General features: G+C 32.1%; 1 protein-coding gene across 18 annotated transcripts in view; it reads left to right on the top strand.

The window, feature by feature from the left end:
• ROBO2 (roundabout guidance receptor 2) overlaps nt 1–23913 on the top strand; it is a 727272-nt gene that overhangs the window by 576555 nt on the left and 126804 nt on the right. For 6 of the 18 annotated variants that reach the window (XM_034421511.3, XM_087895026.1, XM_087895021.1 and 3 more), the window contains exons 3-7: nt 2534–2691; nt 5295–5415; nt 9418–9556; nt 19977–20107; nt 23599–23610. In XM_034421511.3, coding sequence (XP_034277402.2) covers nt 2534–2691; nt 5295–5415; nt 9418–9556; nt 19977–20107; nt 23599–23610 — 561 coding nt within the window. The remainder of the gene's footprint in view (nt 1–2533; nt 2692–5294; nt 5416–9417; nt 9557–19976; nt 20108–23598; nt 23611–23913) is intronic. The other 12 variants (XM_060686344.2, XM_060686346.2, XM_060686349.2 and 9 more) reach the window with 3 other exon arrangements.

The raw sequence follows: 23913 nt of genomic DNA, 5'->3' as shown, positions 1-23913 counted from the left end.
GTCTCAAATGCACTTCTGCACCTGGAGACAGAATTGATAAAAGTTGAAGCAAGAATCTGTATAGCTTATTCAAATCTTTGGCTAAAGCTTAATTTGATTTTTAATTGAATGTTTTTTATTCTAGGCTGTGCACCGCCCTGAGTCCAGCAGGAGAAGGGCGGTATAAAAATTGAAATAAATATATATATATATATATATATATATATATATATCTTTCCGCAAGGCCTTGCTCCATTAATCCTCTAAGAGAAATTCTCTTCATGGATCAAGGCTGTTGAGTTCAATCTTGCCAAACTAGGCTTCTCTGCAGCCTCAATACTTAAGTTGGAGGATGACCAAGCAAAACAAACATTGTGACAAAGGGTTGAGGACATCAAGAGGCAAGCAGACTTAGGGAAAGCTCCATTGTTTAAGCTCCAGACTGTATTAGATACGGTGTTACTCCTGCCAGTTATCTTAGTCAGTTGAAGATGACAAACTACCAGAAAGCATTTCACTTGCACTGTACCATATACTTCCATCAGCCATCCTGCAGGCAAGTATAAAAAGGTATCATTGAAGTGAAAGCTTCTGCTCCTTGGCTCAGAAGAGGTGGAGACCATTGGACACAAACTCCTTCGATGCTCTTTCTATAGAGATATTAAAAAAAAACATATTCTCCCAATAATTGATAGGTATCCTGGTTGTTCTGTCACTGCTTATCTCTAGTGGCTGCTTAAGGACAGACAGACTGTGATTACAATGCAGGTAGCTAGATTCTGCACTGCAGCACTGTGGTTTCGTCAGAAACATGTGATTAATCCACCATAGCTATTTTACACAGCCAATGTAGCAAACCCTTTTGCGTTACTACTCTTTTGCATTTTAGTATTTAATGACTACAGGCCTCACAGTTTAAGGACTGATATTATAGTGTAGATAGACCATGTATAACTGACAGATTGGATGCCAAATTGTGGTTTTAATATAGATATTATCTGTTATTTATTATTTTATTCTAGAATTTTTAACTGGATATTTCTTGAGTGTTTTTATTTGTTCTGGTCTCTGGTCTTTGACTGTAATGAACTTGGTTTGATTTGATTTGATTTATGAACTAATCATAGCAATGATTGTATAGTGAATTGTTCAGTAGGCCAATTTCAGCTCCATCTAACAATACGTTTATTTTATTTATTACATTTATTTGCTACCCATCTTGTTTAGAAGCAACTCTGGGTAGCATACAGCTTTAAAATAATAAAAGATAAAACAGTTTAAAAATGATAAAAAATGGAAATTACAAAGAAAAATAAAATTATAGTTAAAAGATGTGGAGCGGGAAGCAGGATGGAGGGAAAAACTGGGATTACCTCTTAATTAATTCAACCTTCTCCAGTGTGATTCTCTCTCATTGGTACCCTAAGCAATCTGGTAGAGCTCAGTCTTCAGGCTCTTACAGAAAGTCCCGAAGGATGGGAGCCAATGTTACCTCAGGGGGTAAGATGTTCCAAAGGGCAGCTGCCATAGCAGAGAAGGCCCTTCTCCTATATCCCACCAGCCAGAATTCTTTGACTGACAGGACCCACAGTTCATCTGAGGTCCATACTTTAGATTCTTAACAAATTTCCAACTATTTTTCTTCCTTTTCTGTTCTCTTTTATAAACTGAAGTGAAGGATGGGAACCACCAATAAAAACCTAGAGTTTACTTACCTTCTTCATAGAGATATGTTTTAGTTAGTCTTTGCAGTTTTCCCACAGGAATTAAAAGACAGGCATTTTTGTCAGTAGATTTTATAAGTCTTAAATGATTGTCCCAATCTCTTCTTAAAAACATCCAGCATTGGAGCGCTCATAACTTCTAGAGGCAAGTCGTTCTACTGATAAAAGACATTTCTCCTTAGTTCTAGGTTGGTTATCTCCTTGATTTGTTTTCACTCATTGCTTCTTGTCTTGTCTTCAGGTGCTTTGGAGAATAGGTTGACTCCCTCTTCTTTGTGGCAGGCCCTTAGATATTGAAACATTGCATCGCACCTAATGCTTATTTTATTAAACTAAGTATACCTTTTCCTTCAACCATCCAGCCTCCAGTCCCTAATCAACTTTGTTGATATTATATTTTGTGTGTGTGTGTGTGTATGCATGTGTTTGTATATACATACATACATATTTCTTCCCTGACTTTTTCTTCATCTGAACTCATCAGCAAATTTATGTTTGTTTCATAATGATTTTAAAATGTTAGAATAAAAACTATTAAGGTTTGTCATCTCCCAAAGTTGCATTAGAGGTATGGTTACGGATCGAAAACTCAGACATGTGTATATTGGGTATATTTAGTTATGTGTTTCTATGAAAAATTAAATTTATAGGTTATATTCATAAGAAAGGATATTTGTGAAGTTGTAGTAGCTGATTATGGATGGTTTCAAATCATGCTTTTTAAAGGACCATCAACTTTTGGTGAAGTAATATCTGTGTTCATTTGTAGGATGTTATGTGTAATAAATCTGGATTTTCCCTCTTTCTGTATTTTTTTTTTTTTGTATCAGTATTACGGGATGATTTCCGCCAAAATCCTACAGATGTTGTTGTGGCAGCAGGCGAACCAGCTATCTTAGAGTGCCAACCTCCTCGAGGACATCCTGAACCCACTATCTACTGGAAAAAAGACAAAATCCGAATAGATGATAGAGAAGAGAGAATAAGTGTAAGTAGATCATACAACACTAAATCTCTGTGAATTACTAAAGAACAAATCCCACTACGGATTTTCAAGACAATTGTTAAAATACATGGCTTTTCATGCAATATACAAATGTATTATACAGCAACTAGAAGTTCTAAAATTTGCTTCATAAAATAAAAATAGCAAAGAATATGTATGCAAATTTACAGAAATAATTACTGTAGTTACCACTATATAAACAGAATAGTAGGCTCAGTGAAACAATATACTTCATTCAGTAAGTTATTTGGCTGATAGAAGTGATGTGTTTCCCTTCATTGAAATGAACAGACCCTTGATGGAACAAAGTACTGCATGAGAAAACTTGCTTTTAGCCTTCTCCCCAAGTTCATCCCAAATGTTTCTACATTAGACAATTTTGGGTTCCTATAGCATGCACCAAGGTAGCTCCAGGCTGGATAAGTGCAGCAGATAGTGCAGGATTGCACACAGTATATGTTGGAACTGGTCATCTTGGAAAACCATCCATATATGCCAAAGTCTCCAATAAGTTGGCTTTAGGCATAGTGCAGGATTCCTCTGCATCACTGATCAACTGGTAGTGCTATTAACACACATCTTACCTCTTCAGTGGTTGATAGAACATTCAGAGATTGGAAGGAAATGACAGGTATAAAACATGGAGAAAACTCCAGGTTGTATGGCTGAAATTTGGATGTTGCCCATTCTCTGCTGTTATCTATAAAAATTGTGAAGACAGTTGTGAAGGACTGTTAACCCAGTCCTTTGATAAAGGAAAAACTCATTGCTTCATTCTGCTTGCCATTTTTTATTTTATTATTTTAATAGGGAGGGGGTGTTTGATTGTTATGAGCCACCCAGAGTGGTTGAGATTCAATAAGCATATACTGTAAATTTAAGAAATTATTGATATTTTGGTTGATTGCGTTGCCAGCCTGATGCTTAGACTGAAATTGGCATTTTTAACTACCTATCAAGTCCTCCCCAAGGACCTGGGATAAGCAGGTGTTGATGTTTTATGGTGTTAGAGGTATCATCACAGGTTGCTATTATTATTTTCATTATTATCTGTTTACAACTCTGCAATGTCAAAGCTGCCAGTTCTTTAGCTGGTCTAGGCCTTCATATTCATTGAGTTCTACCAAATAACCTAGGGTGATATAATGTATCAGCATAGCAAATGTGAAGATTCAAGCAGTGTGATCTTTTGTGAAAATTAAGTCAATGTAAAGATTTTCTAAGTGCTAAAAGTTTTTGATATGGCACCAAGTATGCCCATAATCACTGGGACCACCAAAATCAGTTTACACCATAAATTTTCAGTTTCACTTTTCACATCTTGATGTTTTGTGATCTTTATTTCTTTGTCTTTTATTCTGTCATTCCCCTGATAATGCCACATCAATTACCCATATATTTTTTTTCTTTTCAACAACAGTTATATCTGGCTTCAATGTTATTTGGAAGTCCCACAATGTTTTAACCTGATAATTTTCAACTAAATTACAACCATATGTTTCCATCAATTGTTGCTGTTTTTGTTGTTGTTGTTATTATTATTATTATGATTCATCACACAGTCAGCCAGATTTCAGACTGGATTTGACGTTTTGGTTCTCCTATAAAGTTCTTTCCAAGAACCTAGGATACACATATATTGTGTTATAGATATTGTTGCAGGATATTTCTTCACAGTCTATAGAATAAACCAGGGCCATCAACTGTATGTATGTATGTATGTATGTATGTATGTATGTATGTATGTATGTATATATGTATGTATGTATGTATGTGAATGGACAGATGGACAGATAAATAAATGACAGTTTAGTTTAATGGTTAAGGCTTGATTTCTAGGAGAATGTGGGTTCTAGTCCCATTAAAGCTGGCTGGCTTTGGTTTGGTCACTGTCAGCCCACATTGGGTTCAGGCAACAAGCCATTCCTATCGCAATCAATGGATCAACACTTGATCAGATGTTCAGACTGGATTTGACGTTTTTGTTCACCTATTGAGTCTTTCCCAAGAACCTGGGATAGGCAGATATGGATGTTTGATATAAATTATTCCAAGTAAAGCTGCCTTTTGCAAATGACTGATGGTGAATTTGAATGATGTTCAAGTGGTGCTCCAGTTGTTTTGGGATTGCACCTAAGGCATATATTACTATTGGTACTACTAACTTTGCTTTCTGTTGCCACAGTCGTTCTATTTCTAATTATAGATCTTTGTAGTTTTGTCATTTTCTTCAGTTCTTTATCTTCTTTTCTGCTGTCTCCAAGTACTGCCATGTCCACTATCCAGACTTCTTTGTCTTTCTTATCGGTGATTTTTAAGCCTGGCTAATTATGCAGCAGATCTTGACTGTTTGAATTCTAAAGTCCCAGAGCACTTTTTATTATGTGTTCATCGTACAGTCAGCGAGATATTTAGACTGAATGTGGTATTTTTATCCACTTGGCATGGTTATTGTTCCTTCAAATGCACAGTCCTCTATATTTAAATGAAATTAAAATTAAGCACTATTACTATTCATTTCTAGGTATCTCAGGGAAAATTTCATAGTGCATAACAAGTTATCTTTCTTAATTTTTTAATAATAGATACGAAGTGGAAAGCTCATGATTTCAAATACAAGAAAAAGTGATGCTGGAATGTATACTTGCGTCGGCACAAATATGGTGGGAGAACGGGATAGTGATCCTGCAGAACTTACTGTTTTTGGTAAAGGAATTCTAAAATACATTAATGTTTCTGTCAACTGACCCAGTCAATGTTATTTGGAAGTTTTGTTAAATAACAAGTGTCCTGAAACTCTTTTTTAATAGCTTTGTGCCTTTGCCCTGACAGCTAGAGTTATAGATCTATAGCTAGTTTTATTAATATAAATATGCCATAATTAAACTTATATATTTTTCTCTTATATTTTTCTCTTGTACTTAGGTAGTTCAACATGCTACATTGGTGTTGAAACATAATAAAGATATTATTATTACTTCAGTTACTTTGTGCAAACTATTTCCCACAATGTCTAATGATAAAAGTCTAGGAATTAATTTTTAAAATATAAAAACACAGAAATTAAACCAAAAATGATATTTTCAATTGACTGCTTATATTGGTTCCTGTTAGAAAATTATCAAATATATTTGATAAAATATTATCCCAGCTGATAGAAATTTCAAATTCTATTGTTTATTAATATTAATTCTACTGTACTGTACTGTACTCAGTTCTGTTCCACTCCACTCCACTCCACTCCACTCCATTCCATTCCATTCTATTCTTTCCATTACTGATAGAAAAAAAAAATATTTATAACACTACAGGAAACTGAATCAGGTAGATTATACTAAGTCTGTCTATACTACTGTAGGTCTGAAAAATGTCTGTCTCAAATAACTAAGTGGTATGATCATTTTATTTTAGGCATTTTATATTGCTTTCAATTCCTTGTTTTAGAAAACTATTCCTATAAATAATGACCATGTTCTAAAAATAAAATTGAAAAAGAAATTAAGGTTATCTGGATATAGAACAGATGCAGAACAAAGTTATTCAATAAAATTTACTGGAAATGCATAGAAAATGCTAATGAATTAGAAGAAAGTGAAGCTGCTGAATATTAAATGTATAAGTTGTTTTCTTACATACTGGCTTTTAGACATTTGCAGGATGTATTCCTTTATTTTGGTTTTAAAATGTTTTCTACCAGTATCTAAAATTAATTCTAGCATATCACTTGGAACTGGTATCTAGGTCACCATACAAGGAATTTAGCTTGAGGCATAGCCTCTGGTAAAAATGGGTAACAGAAAATAAAACATTATCAGGAGTTCAGTGAATATACTGTATGCAGGAAGACCAAAATTACAATCACATTTGAAGAAGTTTTCATAAATAAGTTTGGCATACTGATATCATAAATAGGTATATAACTAGGTAAATTAAAAGATATTGTTTTCAACCACACAGACATTAGGAAGGCAACTGGCCAGTAAAAGCTCAGCTCCATCCAGTTGCCCCGACTCTACCCAAAATTAAGAGATTACAGGGTCATAAAAAGAGTTACTGATATAATCATTGCAAGTTAATATTGAAAGGAAATTGCATGCGTTTTCCTGTGTGTTAACAAGAAGCATTTCCATTCTCAGTTCTTCTGACATAATTATTACTGTAGTTGGTGTTTAGATTTAATCAGCATAAACTCATTAAAATCAATGTTGTTGAGCAATTTTATTGCTCAAAGGATGGCTAAATCTAGACTCCAAACATGTTGTGTTGATATTCATAATATTTTGTAGTGTTTGCTTTAAAGATAAAAAGTTTTGAATTTTTCAGATTTTTATACCTTAAAGAAAATATGTGCATTTAACTACATATGTTGGTTTTGATTCAAAACATATAATTTATATCATGTTTGCTTTTATTCACAAATAATATTATATTAAACTCTTTAAACTTCAATTCTTAAGCTTGCCATATTTGAAAAGAAATGATTGAGTGCATGAAACATCTTCTGCCATATTTATCTCTTCAGCATGCAGGATATTGCCATAGTTTACTTGAGTGTATGCAATTAGATTCTGATCTGTGGTTTTGTACTATGTATATTTCTGCTTCTATATTTCTGCTTCTATATGACAACATTCACCCACAGCATCCACACATTCACCCAAAAGATTATGTCAGTTTTCAGAAGCAACTTTTTCATGACCATGGGAGTTTGGTGTAGGGAAGGCCTGGTTAGATTTAGAGGAGAAACTGACAAATAATAGATATCCCACCTATCAGAATGAAATTGTATAATTATATATCATTCTGCATACTGGAACAAAATAAAGTATAAATAATAGATTACTTTAAGCTTCATTTGATCTGAGATAAAGATCCACAGTCATTTGCTTAGATCCTGTTCATTAAACATTGGCAGTTCAGTTTATTTGTAATTTGACTCTTTCCTTTTACTTAAGTTACATGGGAAAGTATTAATTAGTAATTAGGAAAGTATTAATTAATTAATTAATTAATTTGAAAGTATATTCAAATTAATGAGAAAGAATTAAATAATTAAATAAACAAAATAAATAATGATTCTTCATCTTCCAAAGTGAAAGAAATATTATTGGATTAGCAATTTTTGACAAATGTTGTATGTTTTATTCAATGTTGTACATGTATTCTCTTGTGAATGCCATTAATACCCTAAACTTTGGTATACAAGTACTCCTCAACTTATAACCAGTTGCTTAGTGACTGTATGAAGTTGCGGTAGATAGCCCCAAAGCTGTTTATGACTCAGTCCCGAAGTTATGATCATTGCAGTTGCTTGCCCTTATGACCAACTGCTGGGATGTTGCAGTGCCCCCACACATTTATCAGCCATATTGGGGAGAGAAGAGACAAGGCTCTCATAAGACAAGTGATTATATGGGCATTTCACTTAATGGCTATCATGACTTCCAATCCTAATGGGCAGGCCCCATTACAGTTGTAGTCAATGATTGTCTATATATGTTAATCAAGTATCTGAGAAAAATTGCTAAGCTATGAAGCTTATTTATAACAAGCCAGAGTTCATATGACTGACAAAATTATCTCTTCTGATTTCTTTTATATGCATTTCTTCTCTAAGGCCTGTATTATTTAACATAGAAACATTTTGGGAGATAAGAAAGATATATTTATTCAACTGTTATCTAAAAAAATGCTTTATTTAATATAGAATATATGTCTTCATTTTAATTTAAAATTATTAATGTAATGATGCCACTCAAATTTATGGATACATTATTTATTTATTCATTCATTCATTCATTTATAGAAAAAACTTTTCACCTTTTTTGAAATTAGCATTGCTGCACTATGAAAAAAAAATATTGGATATACCAGAGAATTGCCTCCTTTTATCCAATGAGCGACTAACATTGTAAAAATGTTGTGCATCTGATTTAAATCCAGTTGATATTGTTGTCTATGCATGTACAATATGTGCTTTTGAATATTCAACAAGTCCCTTCAGTTTTCTTGGCAAGATTTTCAGAAATGGTTTATCCTTGCCTTCTTCTGAGAATGAGTGGTCAAAGTCATTCAGGTGGGTTCTTATCTAGGGCAGGACTAGCACTCACAGTTTTTAGCCCAGTACCTTTAACCACTACAGCAAACTAGCTATTAATATTATATAAAGAATGTTAATTGAATAACATTATTCTAAACATTTTTTTCATAAATTGAATAATGGAACAATCATGTTGTATGACTAATATATAAGCACAAAAGAATCAATAATTTACATATTCTTGCCTAATAATAGACAAAATGTAGAAATGATGTACACACACAATAATGAGTATTTTTGTGAAATATAAAGTCATTTATATATGTATGTATGTATTTATTTATTTTGTACCTTGCCACAATCTTTTGATTCTCAGTGGCTTACATGGTATGAAAACCAAAAAAAGGAAGGCATTCATGAAACAATATAAAATACTCACTTATTTGTATATAAAACACAAATCTGAGAAACACTAAAAATAACAACTCATTAAAATTAAATAAAATCTTGGCCCAAGCAGGTTAAAGATTAGACTTCATGACTGTTAATGAGAATAGGGAAATGTTTTAATAAATCACTAGGCAATGCATTTATTCTGGGCTGGACTGTTTTCAGTATTTGAAATGAAACATAGCCATCTTATTTAATGTGGAACTCTTGTTTTCAAGAACGACCCACATTTCTCAGAAGACCAATCAACCAAGTGGTTTTGGAAGAAGATGTTGTTGAGTTTAGATGCCAGGTACAAGGCGATCCTCAGCCATCAGTTCGCTGGAAGAAAGATGACATTGATTTGCCAAGAGGAAGGTAAGAAAAATGCTAATTAATTCATAGGGCTTTTAGGATTGCCACACTTATTCATATGAAATATTATTAATCAGGAAAAAGCATATTGGTTAAAAGGATTCTATTATTTATTTACCTCTATTAATAAGAACACATGTTCTTAAGGAAATACAGTTTTGTAATTAGGGATACTTACCCCTTAAGCAGTAATTCTTCAGATCTCATTGCAGGCCCCAGAACACCCAGAAATTTCATCAATAAAATGTGATGGTAAAAATGATTGATTGTAGGGTTAATGCAATGTTCACTTATGTTTATGAGTTTAGGAGTTTAGGAGTGTAAATGAAAGCACAAGAGCCAGTTTGGTGTAATGCTTAAGACACCAAAGAGTGGGAGTTCTGGTTCTACCTTAGGCACAAAGCCAGTTGAGTGACCAGTCACTCTCTCTCAGCCTAGGATGTTAATGTCAAACCATTTCCAAATAGCCAAGAAAACTACAAGGGTTTGTCCAGGCAGTCTCCAGGAGTCAAAATTGATTCAAAGGCAAATACACACAATGAAAACATTTCTAATCCCAATCTGAGAAATCTGAATGAAAAGTCATATGTCACTGGAAGTTTTACAATCTAACAGCAAATCAGTAGTATGAACTGAAGCAGAAAATGTTGCTTAACCATACAATAAAGGAATAGGATCTCTCTGCTCCTTTATGTCACTCTTGCACAATATTCTTTTTATTTTAGATTTACTAAATAATTTCACTAAAATTTAATAACTTGATTAAAAAAATGATTGGATCAGATATGATGTTAGCTTGACCGCACTAAGTAAAGCAATACTAATAATGCATAATCCAGAGAATCTTTATTGTTATGTCACTTGAAAGAGTAACACTTAAATAAATTAAACATTGTAAATAAATTAAATATTCAAACTACCTAATCCTACATAACTAATTTTCCTGAGCATTCTATACAAGTATGGAAAATACTTTAGGAAAATGCAGTATTAATAAAAGTATAGTGTAAAAGGATATAATATTTATAATGGAACATGCTCTTACTACTTTCTGGAAATATAACTATTTCTTTTTATAACCTCTGCTTCAAAATTTTCATACCTGGATATTTGTTTCCAAACCTTATAAACCTAATTTTAAAAATCAGTGGTTTTAAATTTCTGTTTGATTGGGGTTTTAAAGTTATTTTTTTAATTTGGATATGGCTGCATTACTTCCCTCCTTCCTGCCAGAAGTGCAATGCTATGAAATTCCAGTTTTCTATGAAGTTTCTGCAACTTCAGGGTCTGCTGTTTTAGGTCAACCAAGTGTTGATCCAATGATTGCAATAGGAATGGCTTGTTGCCTGTACCTAATGTCATGGGCTGTCAATGACTCAACCAAGGCTAGCCAGCTTTAATGGAACTAGAACTCAGTCTCCTGGAAATAAAACCTTAACCACTAGACTAAACCATCATTTATTTATCTGTCTGTCCATCCTTATACATACATACATACATACATACATACATACATACATACATACATACATACATACATACAAACAATTGATGGCCCTGGTTTATCCTAGAGACTGTGAAGAGACAATAATGTCTCCCAAGTATCTGAGGGCAGGCAAAAGAACAAGTGAGTTAAAATATAAGAAAGCAAATTTTGATTGAACCTCAGGAAAGTTTTCATAATAATAATTACTCTTCAACAATGGAACTGACAGTGTCATTATTTAATGCTTTTCTCTAGTTCCTTTACTAGTTCAACTACTTAAAAAGATACTGCATGGCTCTCTACTAAGCAAGGATCCATAGTAGATTCCTGCATTGGGAAGAGTTCCAACCATTGCATTATGAAATGAAATGCCATTCTAAAAGCATTTTGAAAATGTAAAGTGAACAATATGAATATTGATGAGTTTTCAGTGATTTATTATTATGACTAGTTTTCTTCTTTAATGTGTGTTTGACACATTTATACTGAGGGGCAATGAATTCTATAAATGATGGAAAGTATTGGTAATTACTTCCAGTTAAATTCAACCTGACTTATGTGTTGAGTGTGCCACTTTATTTAAGCTTAGATACGAAACCAATATTACAGACTGAAATATTTGGTGTGGAAATGGCATTTCCTTGGCTTAACATTTAATAACATTTGATTACAGTTTGTGCTGCACTTCATGTTTTCTAATTTCTAGCAAAGCCTAAGAGACCAGCTGCATAACTGTAATTATGTAGCAAGTAATATAGGGGTTTTCCCCTTAGAAATAAAATACTTTTAGTTACAGATTGGAATGTATGAAATTTGTTAATAACAATTTACATAGAACATGATAGCAAGGCTAGTTTTGTGAGACTGAACTAATGTACAGACAGAATGAATGTGTCAGTTTCCTTAATATATATCCTTAAAGTATCTATTTTATGGGGGGTGGGATATTCCTGCTCTGAGCAGCTGGCTCAGTAAATACCTTTTTAATGAAATTACAATTGGTATTTGTATGTTGGATGTGTAGATATTTCATGTTAACTGACAAGAGAACTGAAGGTAGCAACAGCTATAAACTACTAACAGGAAAAAGCCATTTCTTTAAATTTATTCTCTGTAGTGCAATAAATAGAACAATGCAAGAAAACATGGTAAACTAAAAATAATATGCAATTTGCCCTGCTTCTACAATGAAATGTTACGTTGCTATGCATTATTACATAAAAGAATTCTTTTGGCAACCTAAGAACCAGTTCTGTTTTAATGGAAAATTAAGAAAAGATCTCTGGTTTCATTTTGCTTTGGTATCTAGCAAATATATTCTTTCTGAAAATGGAAAAAGATAAAAGTTAAATGGAATATTATCGCTGGTTAACTTGATAAATAAATAAAGTTCCTATCATTAATGCCATAAGACATTCTGCATTACCCATCCAAACTATTTCCATTTCCTTTTGCTTTTCACCAGGCAATGTACCAAAAGTAGCATATTGTTATTATTTCGATCTCCTCCTCTACAAGTGAAACAAAATAAATAAAATAAACAGTGCTATAAAGATTCTTTTGCAGTGTCTGAAGGTGGTGGGAAGAGCAGGCTCAGGTTGGGCTCAACCTTGGCAAGATGGAGTAGCTATGAATTTTGTAGTCCTCCCTCCCCTCAGGGGCCAGGGCTTACTATATTTCGCTATGAATGGAGTAGCATTCTCCTACTAATTTACAAATAAATTGGAAAAAATGTTTTCTATATGATATAAAGGAATTAATGTTGGTCATATGAGCAGATTTTCTGTTTTATTTAATAATAATGAGCAATATTAAATGAAAGTTGGAGAAAAAAAATATTTTTCTGCTATTAAACATAGCTCTTTAAATATTTTGTCTTTATAAACCTATACTGTTTTCAGATTTTCAGCAGTATACATCAAGGAGATTTATTTCTTTTATGAAATGAATAGAGTAGGTCAGAGAATGCTGTTAAAACCTTGACAATAGAAGGGACAAAGCTAATATATTATTTGTGTTTGTGTGAGATGGAATGTCAGAAAATATATATTATCAGATATAGTTTATAATGAATTAACCTGACAGCTTCTGAGCTCTGTAGTGGCTAAGGAAGGATCTTCAATTTGATATAGTTATACTATCTTTGGTTAACAGAAAATTAATAGTAGAAGGCATGTTAATTTTATTTGGAAATGGTTATTAAAAAGAAATGCTGATGTTGAAAATTTTATCATTTCTTGCCTAATTTAACCATTAATCATTGCTCATTAAAAGAAAAACAAGTGGAGTCTCTTATTTTCTTCAAAGAAAATTCACTACTGTGTGTTATAAACTGAGATCCTGGAAGGTTTGAAATTCCAGTGCTTAAGGGCTGAATTACAATATCAAAAAAGTAATACAGGCTTTCAGAAGAATGTGCTTCTAAGAGGATTGAAAAAATAGTTATGCTTTCACTGGAATTTGGAATTTGGTAGGTGTTATTTGCAATGAAGACAACAGACAAACAAATTATTTTACAAAAACATTCTTTGGTATTGTTTCTAAAGCTCTGCTAATAAGCATATTATTGATGAAAGCATGATTATAATGCTATAAGTATATAAATATAATAGTACCGTAATACATGGATGTGAGCTTTCTATTGCTTCGTTGTCCATTTGTAATAATATTAACAAATATTATCTTTAATATTTTATGCTTTTTAATGATTTTCTTCCCTTGCTCACAATACATGTTGTTTGCTAAAACAGTTATATGAAAATATTAATTGCATTTATATATTAAAATGCATACAGTGTGCAATTTTCAAAATTGGATTGTTAATATTCTTCCCAAATCATGGCCCTAATGGGATTTTGGACCTATAAACCATTGCTTTTTATTTTAATACTTTCCAGTCATTTTTTAAAGAAGCATAGCTTGACAATATTTGGCCTACTCCTTTAGACTTAAATTACCCTTAAATGGTTCCCTACATAGGAAAAAAAATCTTATAATGTTTTAAAATCAAGTAACTGAGGCATGTTGGCTATTACAAATACTTTATATTATCTGATACTACTGTATATATTAATTCAAATAAATTTATTGTACAACTATGTACAAGTAAGTTTCCTTGAAATTAATACTTCTTTTGTTGGCAATTTTTATGTAATTGTAATATTTTTTTTCAAAACAATGGTTTTGACTACAAATTCCATGGTTCATGATGTTGGAAGAAAATAAGTCAGACAAATGGCTTTTTAAAAACAACAACATAATTTCCTGGAATCTATTCAATTACACCTAGTTGCCACCCAAATAAATAAAAATTGGTTATCTTTGCTCTCGTAACAATGACTATCTCATGCATACCCATACAGAGACACAGAAAATCAAGAATATATGATTAGGAAGAATAGAGCTGTGCTAGGAAAACAGTTCAGTGGTATAGTTCAGAGTATAATAGTCATTCAATTCTGCCTGTCAATCCTCCAAAGACCAGCGAAGCTTACCAAAGTTACATATGCTATTACTTAGTGGTGGGATTTTACTGGTTTGCACCGGTTTGGTAGAACCGGTTGTTAAGTTGTTAAGCGATTCACAGAACCGGTTGTTAGAAGAAATCTCCTTTTGTTTTTTTCCACTTTACAGGGTTAATCCTGTAAAGAATTGTTGTTTCCTAGCCTAGTCTTTACTGTCCTGCTTACAGAAACTGCCTCTCCTTTAACCCTTATTACATTCTTGGCAGTACGCCTAGACTTACTGTCGGTTCTGGAGCTTCTTAGAGGGTTTTTTTTGTTGTTGTTGTTGTTTTTGTTTGGCTTTCTTAAAGGGGAAGGGTTGTTTTAAGCTTTTTACACCGCTGTTGGGAGGAAATACTCCCCTGTTGGAGTTCTTCCAGCCAGGGTGCAATGATCAGCACTGTGAAGAAATAATTGAATAATGAAGCAGAAGCTTTTAATGACAAGGAACCAAGATGAGTGATATTCAGCAAGACTTATTGGCTAGCTAGAAAGATTGGCATTCAAACGTGAGTTTACATACCCTTTCTGACTTTTGGTCTAAAATTGGTTTTTGGTGAAGTTTAATTCTGTGGTTGGTGATGTTTAATCCTGTGTTTAGTGATGAGATAATTTCCCCTATTCAGCTTTGTTTGGAAAGGAAAATGTTAATCTCTGTTCCTGAAAAGAAGCAGCTTCAGAAATCTGACTAGTTCCTATGTCTATTTGTTCTGGTAATTGCTTTAACAAGTAACAGATACTCTGTTTGCTCCTTTGATTCATTCTGGAGAGCTTAAATGACCCCTCTGCTAAAGGGTTTCACTTTATGAGCAAGAGTTGGCTGCTGATAGTTATCATTGCATTTTAACTATTTTAATTCCTCAAGGTGCTCTGCCATCCTGCCTGATTTGTAACTCCAGTTTGCAGGTATTTCTAATCTAATGATTGGTATTTAGGGCAGCTTTTTGCAAGCAAAGAAGCTTTTTGTATTTTTGTACAGGTAATCCTTGATTTACAACAGTTACAATGGCACTGAAAAAAGTGATTTCTGACCGTTTTTCACACTTACGACCATTGCAGCAAATTGTCATTAGGGCAAAGAAGCAATGCCACATGACCACCTGGCCACGTCCACCCGGTCACATGAAGCACTGCAGTTGTGAAATGAGTGACACTTTTGTTAAGAATGCTGCAACGGGCATAAATGAGGAGTGGTCATAAATGCAAAGACCGGTCAAAAATGTGAGGACCTATCAGAAATCACTTTTTTCAGCCCTCTGAGTAGTCTCTATGTGCATATGGACTACTCAGAGGGTTGAAAAAGTTATTTTTGACCAGTCCTCACATTTATGACTGTCCTCACATTTTACGTTTTGCGCCCTATCTTGTCACTGTGGTGAAGAGAAGCAGTTGTGAAATGAGTGACACAGTTGTTAAGAATGCTGCAATGGGATAAATGTGAGGATGGTCATAAGTGTGAGGACCAGTCAAAAGTGCGAGGACCAGTCAGAAATGACTTTTTTCAGCTGTCTGAGTAGTCCCTATGCACAGAGCCACGCCCATCCGGTCACATGACCAGCTAGCCACACCCACCCAGTCACATGACCACCAAGTCACGCCCACCTGGTCACATGACCATTAAGCCACACACCCCAAATAAGCCATGCCCATAGAACCAGTTGTTAAAAAATGAATCCCACCACTGCTATTACTATATTTTATAGGGTTGCAATTCTGAATTTTCTATTCCCCCCTATTTTCTTCCATCTTGTGAGAACTAGAGATAGTCTTGCCTAAAATGCTTATTCCAGTTACAGATTTGCCTGGGACTCAGATTTCTTTTCTTCCTGACCAAAAATTTATAATAACGTATATCTTTACATATTATTTTTTAAAGTTTCTAATTACAAAGACATTTAGTAAGACTTTCCTTAAATTCATATTTTAATTCAAGCCTTTTTATATTCATGTTTTTCAATATACAGTTTCTTGCAGGCCTTTATAAATTTAAAAACTAAGAAAAAATTCAGAAGAAAAATGTGAAAGATAAACTTATTTTGGTCGTGTGTATGGTTGTGTACATATGGCCAAGGCCACTGCTGGTTTTGGAAAGCTTTTTCTGCATTGTCTATTATTGTTATCTCAATTTACAATTGCTTATTTTATATTAAATATAATTGTCTCATTTCTTCTTAAAATAATGTAAAGGAAAATGTAAAGACTTTTTCTGCTGCTTCTTTATTTGAGCACTTGCCGCTGCACATTATCACTCCATGATTGTAAAGTTAGTAATATTTTACCATTTTAGATGTTATATTTTTTCTTTATTCACAAGGTACAACATTAATTATCATAAATAATAGAATACAAACCACCATTCTGTAAAGGAGCTATACAGATGACCAACCTTGTTCTAAGCTGCTGAACTATAATTGAAAACTGTAAAACAAATATGTGTTCTAAAAAAAGACTATCTAACATGCTTAATAATTTCATAAGACTTAATTAGTCCATTCAGCCATGAATAACTGAATTTGATGTAATGTCTAAATTCATAAAATGTATAAAATGAAATCGGTTCCTTGATTTCCTGACAAATTAAGCTGTATTATTCCTTTTAACAGTTAGTACTGTATTCTGTGAAACAGGTTTCCCCCCCCACACTATAAATAATCTATCTTGCTTTATGATAATGCAAATTCAAATTTGTGAATAATAAGTATAATTACCCAAAACTGGTAAATATTTCCACATTTAATGTTGAGATAAATCTACACAACATGAGACAGTCTAAAAAGTCATTTTGTGATTGATATAATAATTTCTAATTCTGAAATATCTTGCATTATCTTGTAAAATTAAATTAAAACTAAATATTACAACTAATGTAAGGAAAATAAATAACTCCATAATATGCTGCTTCTAATTTCTAAGTACCTTTATGAATGTGTGCCACATTTTTGCCACAACCTATTTCATAGTAGAAGAGAATCACTTCTCTATACATCAGTATACTATTTTTTTAAAACAGGGAACAATGTATAAACTTAGATTATGAGCTCCTTACATCACTCATAGTTTAGTGTTCTTTTTCAAGTATATTATGTAAGGTTTTGTCAAATTTTGTGGCTATAGCTATTCTTCCCCCAATTGCTTAGAATTAGAACTAACATTTTCAACTTATTACGATGAACCTGAGCCATAAATATGTTACAATCATATAAATAACAGAAATAACAGAGCAAAATATCATCTGGGAGTAATTTACTTCTGAATTAATAACATACATGAAAAAATTGTAAGCATGGATATACATATTCCATATTTATTATTTTAAATATTAACCTCATAGAATTACAATTACTGTATTTTCGGAGTATAAGACTCACTTTTTCCCCCCTCCTAAAAGAGGCTGAAAATTTGGGTGCATCTTACACTCCAAATGTAGCTTTTTCGAAGCTTTTTTTCAGCCCTAACGAGGCGCTTGTGAGTGAAACGATCTATCTCCGACTCTCAGCTGTGCTTTAGAAGCTTTTTTTCAGTGAAGCAATCTTCCGTGCTTTGCCTGCTCCCTTCGACTCTCAGCTGTGAAGCTTTCTTTCAGCCCTAACAAGGCGCTAGTAAGTGAAGCAATCTCCATGGTTTGCCTGTTTTTCTTATGGCTTCTCTCTCCAAAGATCAGTTGTGCTTTAGAAGCTGTTTTTTTATCCCGAAGCAGGGGATAAAAACCAGCAAACTAATGTGCTGAAGCTGACCAGACTAAGGACCCTAGCCAGATGAATACCTGGTAGGCAGATTTTTTTTTCCTATTTTCCTTCCCAAAAACTAAATTGTGTTTTATATTCCGGTGCATCTTATACTCCAAAAAATATGGTAGTCTGTACCACAATATGTGAAACATAATGAATGAAACTACTAAACTTCCAATTTCTACATGTGTTTGTGTTTGTAAGTCTTATACAACATCTCCACTTGTTATGGCAATCTTGTCTATTTTTGCCTGTGTCTGATAAGCCTATTCCTGTTTAATTTTTAATGAGAATTTGTCATGTTATTGTTCAAATTTTTTCACCTGATAATACTGTCCTATTGGCATTCCATGGAATCATTTCCCTAACTTTATCAATATCCTTCAGTCATACTTTCCAACCCGTATCTCATTTGTTGATTCATTCTGACTCCTGTTATTCACTATGGTTTGGTTTCTATTAATTTAAAGCCTTACTTTATTCTCTTTAAAAGTTGCTATTCTTTTCCGTAACATACTAGAATGTCTGCATATGAACCAATCACTTTTACTCTAACTAAAGCAAGAACAGATTATAATGTACTTCTAATACCATGTCCAAAATTGAAAATATTTGGTGAATATGTGGTGATTATGAATATAACATCATCTATAGTTAATCATTAAGTTTCACATGCTGTTATATACCGGTAGTTTGTAAGTGTGGGAGAATAAAATTTTTCTGCTCAACCCTTTATAATGATAGATTTTAATGCTAGTAATAGGTAGTGCACTATTTCAATTGTGCCAGATATATATTTTAATAAAAATGTGATGTGTTTTTTTAAAAAAGAATGTGCACATTAAAATAATCTGATGCCTTGGGAAAATAATAATAAGATTTCTTTGCAGGAAAATCCATAATTCCCATTGACCTTAAACCAAAGAATTTGAGGAAAATAGAATACAAATTTTAGAAACTTTAGATTATTCCTATTAGTGTAAAAAAATTGTTGATAATAAAAATAACTTTGTATTCCTTGAATTATAGTAGATTATAGTATAAATTGGCCCAATCTGGTCTCATTTTCAGTATGTCAAATAAGAAATTATGTGAAATTGTATATATACATATAAAGCTAGATGAATAGTACGTATACCTATTTTTAAAATTAATTAATACACCATTTAAATAATTGTTTATAATGAAGCAATCTTGTTTATAAAACATTTTTTCAAATCATTTTCCCTTAAGATATTTGCTATAGTATATTTTGTTGAGAACATTTAGCATGCACAGAAATCTTACAGATCTTTTACTTCGCTTGTACAAAGTCTAAAATTTCCCTGAATGTAACTTTGTTAAGTTATTACAGAGCTGAAATGTTTTGATAGGTATATTTCATATTGTTAGATCAGAATAAAATTTAGGATATTATATACTGATAATAATGCTATATGATTGTAGTGGTTTAGAACAAGGACAGTATAAGTGATATTCCTAATATAACTTTAATGTGACATGAACATAGCCATACTAATTTTATGGCTGTAAAGCTTTAAGTAATACATGGTTCAATAAAAGTGTCATGAAGATTAATTTTTAGTGGAATTATGTCATTTCATATAATGAATTACCTTGTAGAGATGTTTCCGTGTTAGAATAATGATGACAGGATTCCAGATGAAAAATTAAACTTGGTATAATTTTCTTTTCTATTCTAAAAGCAGATATGATATCAAAGATGATTACACCTTGCGTATTAAAAAGGCTGTGAGCTTAGATGAAGGAACATACACATGCATAGCTGAAAACAGAGTTGGAAAAGTTGAGACATCTGCAACTCTTACAGTTCGAGGTGAGTTCTGAACTATTTAAAACATAACGACATATAATATATTCGGACATATCATTTGGTGACTGAAGATTGGATTCTAAGATTCTCTTTTAGAATACAGGATACAGTTGTATTTAAATAACCAACTCTGCTTGTAGCTTGCTTCGATCACTGATAGTAGCTGTCAAGAATATCATGCAGAAAAGTTTTTTGACATGATTAAATGATTAAAAAGAGATTCTGATGTCATTACATTTATTATAGCAAGAGAAAGTTCTTAAAACTCAGGAAAACTCTTGTTACTGTAATTCCAAGAGACAATAAAAAGGGCTTTATATTTTTATAAGCATTGCATAATTAAGTGCCTATACATTTTGTTCTTATAATCTTATAAAAAAGGAAATTGAAGAAAAAGTTCACAATTTCACATTTAAATGAAAAATAGCAGCTGAAATCATATATCTCCTTATCCAGCACTGTCGTGAAAAAATTAAGGATAGATACATGAAAAATATAGTTTTCTTCATTACAGCTGACCATGCAGCAACAGGTGACTATAAAGCCAGTCATCAAGAAATATATGAGTTTTATTTTTTCACAGCAAATTTAATATATCAAACCAGTACAATACCCTGTTTCCCCCAAAATAAGACATCCCATGATAATAAGCCCAATCGACACATGGCAATAAGGCCAAGCGCTTATTTCAGGGTTCAAAAAAAATATAAGACAGGGTCTTATTTTCAGGGAAACACTGTATATAAAGAATCAAGGAAGAATTAGATGAATGTATGAGGAAGGAGGAAAAATGTGGTGATTGCTATACTATACATATATATCAACACAGATTAGATATGGGAATGTAGATCTTTTTTGATGTAGAAAAAGAAGTAGAAAATATCAAGGTATGCAAAAGGGAGGGGCAATAGACAGTATGTTATATAAATTACAATAAATTATTGAATTGTATGCCATTTGTCTTCCAAACACTTTTATTTTTTATGATGTGTGACTTTTGAAAATTCATACCTACAGTAATTTTTTTCTGGAAAAAAAATTAACAAAATACAGTATCTATTGTGATTGGCCTATGGATCCTGATTTTTGGTCTGCCATATATATAAACCAAGATGGATTCAAAACGTGTGTGTGAGAGAGACAGAGAAAGTTTATTCTATAAAGGATACTGAGGAACAAAATATTTGTAGATTTCATGAAATATTTTCACTAGATATCTTTGCTGAAATTCTATCCATTCTCCTTTTGGTGTGTATTTTTCCCATTGCCAGCTGTGAACTTCATTGGTAATGAATGCAGCTGGAGGTCATTTTATAAATGGGTATACACACACAAACATAAAAATAGAAGTATAAAAAATAATGGGTATCACACAGACAGGTTCACATTGTAGCAGCATGTGCTAAAGATTTCACTAGAATTGCAAAAATTGGTTCATAAGTGTTTTTTCTCGTTCATTCCCATTATATCATATAAGTTTATATGGTCTGCTTTATTAGAATATGGGTCAACTGATCTGAGGTGCCAGCTTTTATAATATGGTTTAGTTAATTGATGAATTTGGATGGGAAAAGAAAGAAAGCAACTAAAATAAGTTGCTTGCCAAAAAATCCAAATTGGAATCCCTCTTCTTTCTTAAAGTTCACCAGATTCTGTTAGTAAAAGTAATTTGGAAAATTTGTTCCTTGTTCCAAATGGAATTTATCTTAAAAATCAAAACTTAAAAAATTTCCAGTGTTGAATTGCTGTTTTAAAATCCTTCTTTATGGCACCTTCCTTAATAACAATTACAGAGCTTTTATTGTTTTTGAATTATATTAATATTAAATCATGTCTTATAACATTGAAACTGCCAAATTATGAATTTTTCTTTTGAACTTAGTCTAATTTACTCCATAAAACTTGATTGGAAATGTAATAATTTTATGAATTTAACTGATTAACTTTCTTCTCTGAAATATTTGGGTATCTTTGACTGTGTCTTGTTCCATGAACTATTTGAATCATACAAGGTTAAAGTTCTCCTAACATGAAACCTCTTTCATACATTCCTGGACTCTGAGTTACTTCAAATAAAACCATGACAGGCATAAACACTTTTGCCAGACATGCTGTTATGAAAAATAGTGACTGTAACAACTCTAGTGTTATTAGATGTACACAAATTCAGTTCTGCTTGGCAACAGTATGTATTTTCTTCAAACTCTTAAGTCATTTGTTATAGAAAGATATTAGATAAGATTATTCTTTTAGAAATATATACATAAAATAATAGTAAAGTTAACTAATTTTAAATGTTGGTTTGACAATGTCCTAATTTAATTATAATTTTAATTTTAATTTAATTATAAATGTGTTTTAACATCGCTTTTGAAAGTGGAAAGTCAGTCAATAAATATTCACATTGGGAGTTTTAAAGTAATTGTGGTTATATCACTATCAATCACATCAAAACATATTAAATTCCATTTCTTGTGTTTGCAGCCTACAAAATTATAACTGAAAGTATTTTATTGTGCAAATCATAAAGAAAAAAATAAAATAATTAAAATGAGTGATCTAGAATTTGTATAAAAGCTAAAAGCTAAATATCTCAAAGAAAATTATAAATTTATTTTGTGAAGTTTGACAGATGCAGCTGAATAATTAATGTAATAATTAAGTACTTAACAATATTATGTGATTAATTCTTTAACTGCTTTGTTTCTTATACAAACGCTCCATGCAGACCTAAGCTTGTCCTTCAATCAAAGAGCTGATACATAAGCCAAACACTGTTAATATAACAATCTAAAGCCATGATAGACAACTGCTAAATTGAAGACACTCAAAGTTAACATACATTTGAAGGAAAAATATCCCATTAATCAGTTCCATTTTTTTTAAAAAAAGTAAGAGTTACCCAACAACATTTTCTGAAATTCTGTTAAAATCCCTCTGATCATTCAAAATTATTTGTTTTAATTTTATCATCTGAATCAGTGAATGAGGAAAAATACATTTTTATGTGTTACTAAAATATTATACCTGAACACAGATATCACCAGATACTTTTAGCTTTTCTCCAAACTTACCAAAATCCTGGCTAGATATGATTAAACGCCATTGGTCTTTAAGTCAAATACTGATATTTCTTCTTTTAATTGGATTAATATTTTCCAATGTGTAAGTTTGGATTAAATTAAAAAAAATCTAGGGATTTAGCTGCTTTTCTTTAAATATTTGAAATGACATTTGATAGTGTCATATGGACCTAGCAACAGAAGTAATCAGATCAATAATTCTATATAATCAAATTCTACGTATGTATTTCTCAATGAAGTTTTAAAATCATAAATAGTAGAAAGAAATTATTAATTATGGTTGCTATATATGTATAATGTTCAGGTAATTATCCACATATAGCATAGCATTACACATCATGCATTCTGACAAATTCTTTTTTTTTTCTTTAATTTTGTTACGTTCTCACCACACCATTGTAATATCTCCAGCTCGTCCTGTTGGTAAGTAGCCATCCTTCTATCCATTTTAGCATAATTTCATATAATTCTCCATCTTTCATTTATTATCATACATATGTGTTTTAAAATAATTATTAATTACTAAATATCCGATAGAGAATGAAAGAATTATTATTTACCTGTTTTCAAAGTTATTATACAGTAGAAAAATTAGAACAATGCAAGGACCTTAATAATTTGGTGTCATTTCTGAATCTGAAAGGTTGCATAATAGAAATAATGAATATATTTGATTAAAAACCTGCAATCTAATTTGTACCCTCACTGAAATAAATGAAATTATAC

This window comes from Pantherophis guttatus, chromosome 5 (genome assembly GCF_059756535.1).
Source record: "Pantherophis guttatus breed Tessera chromosome 5, ASM5975653v1, whole genome shotgun sequence".
Taxonomy (NCBI): domain Eukaryota; kingdom Metazoa; phylum Chordata; class Lepidosauria; order Squamata; family Colubridae; genus Pantherophis; species Pantherophis guttatus.
This window is presented reverse-complemented; position numbering and strand designations above follow the sequence as displayed.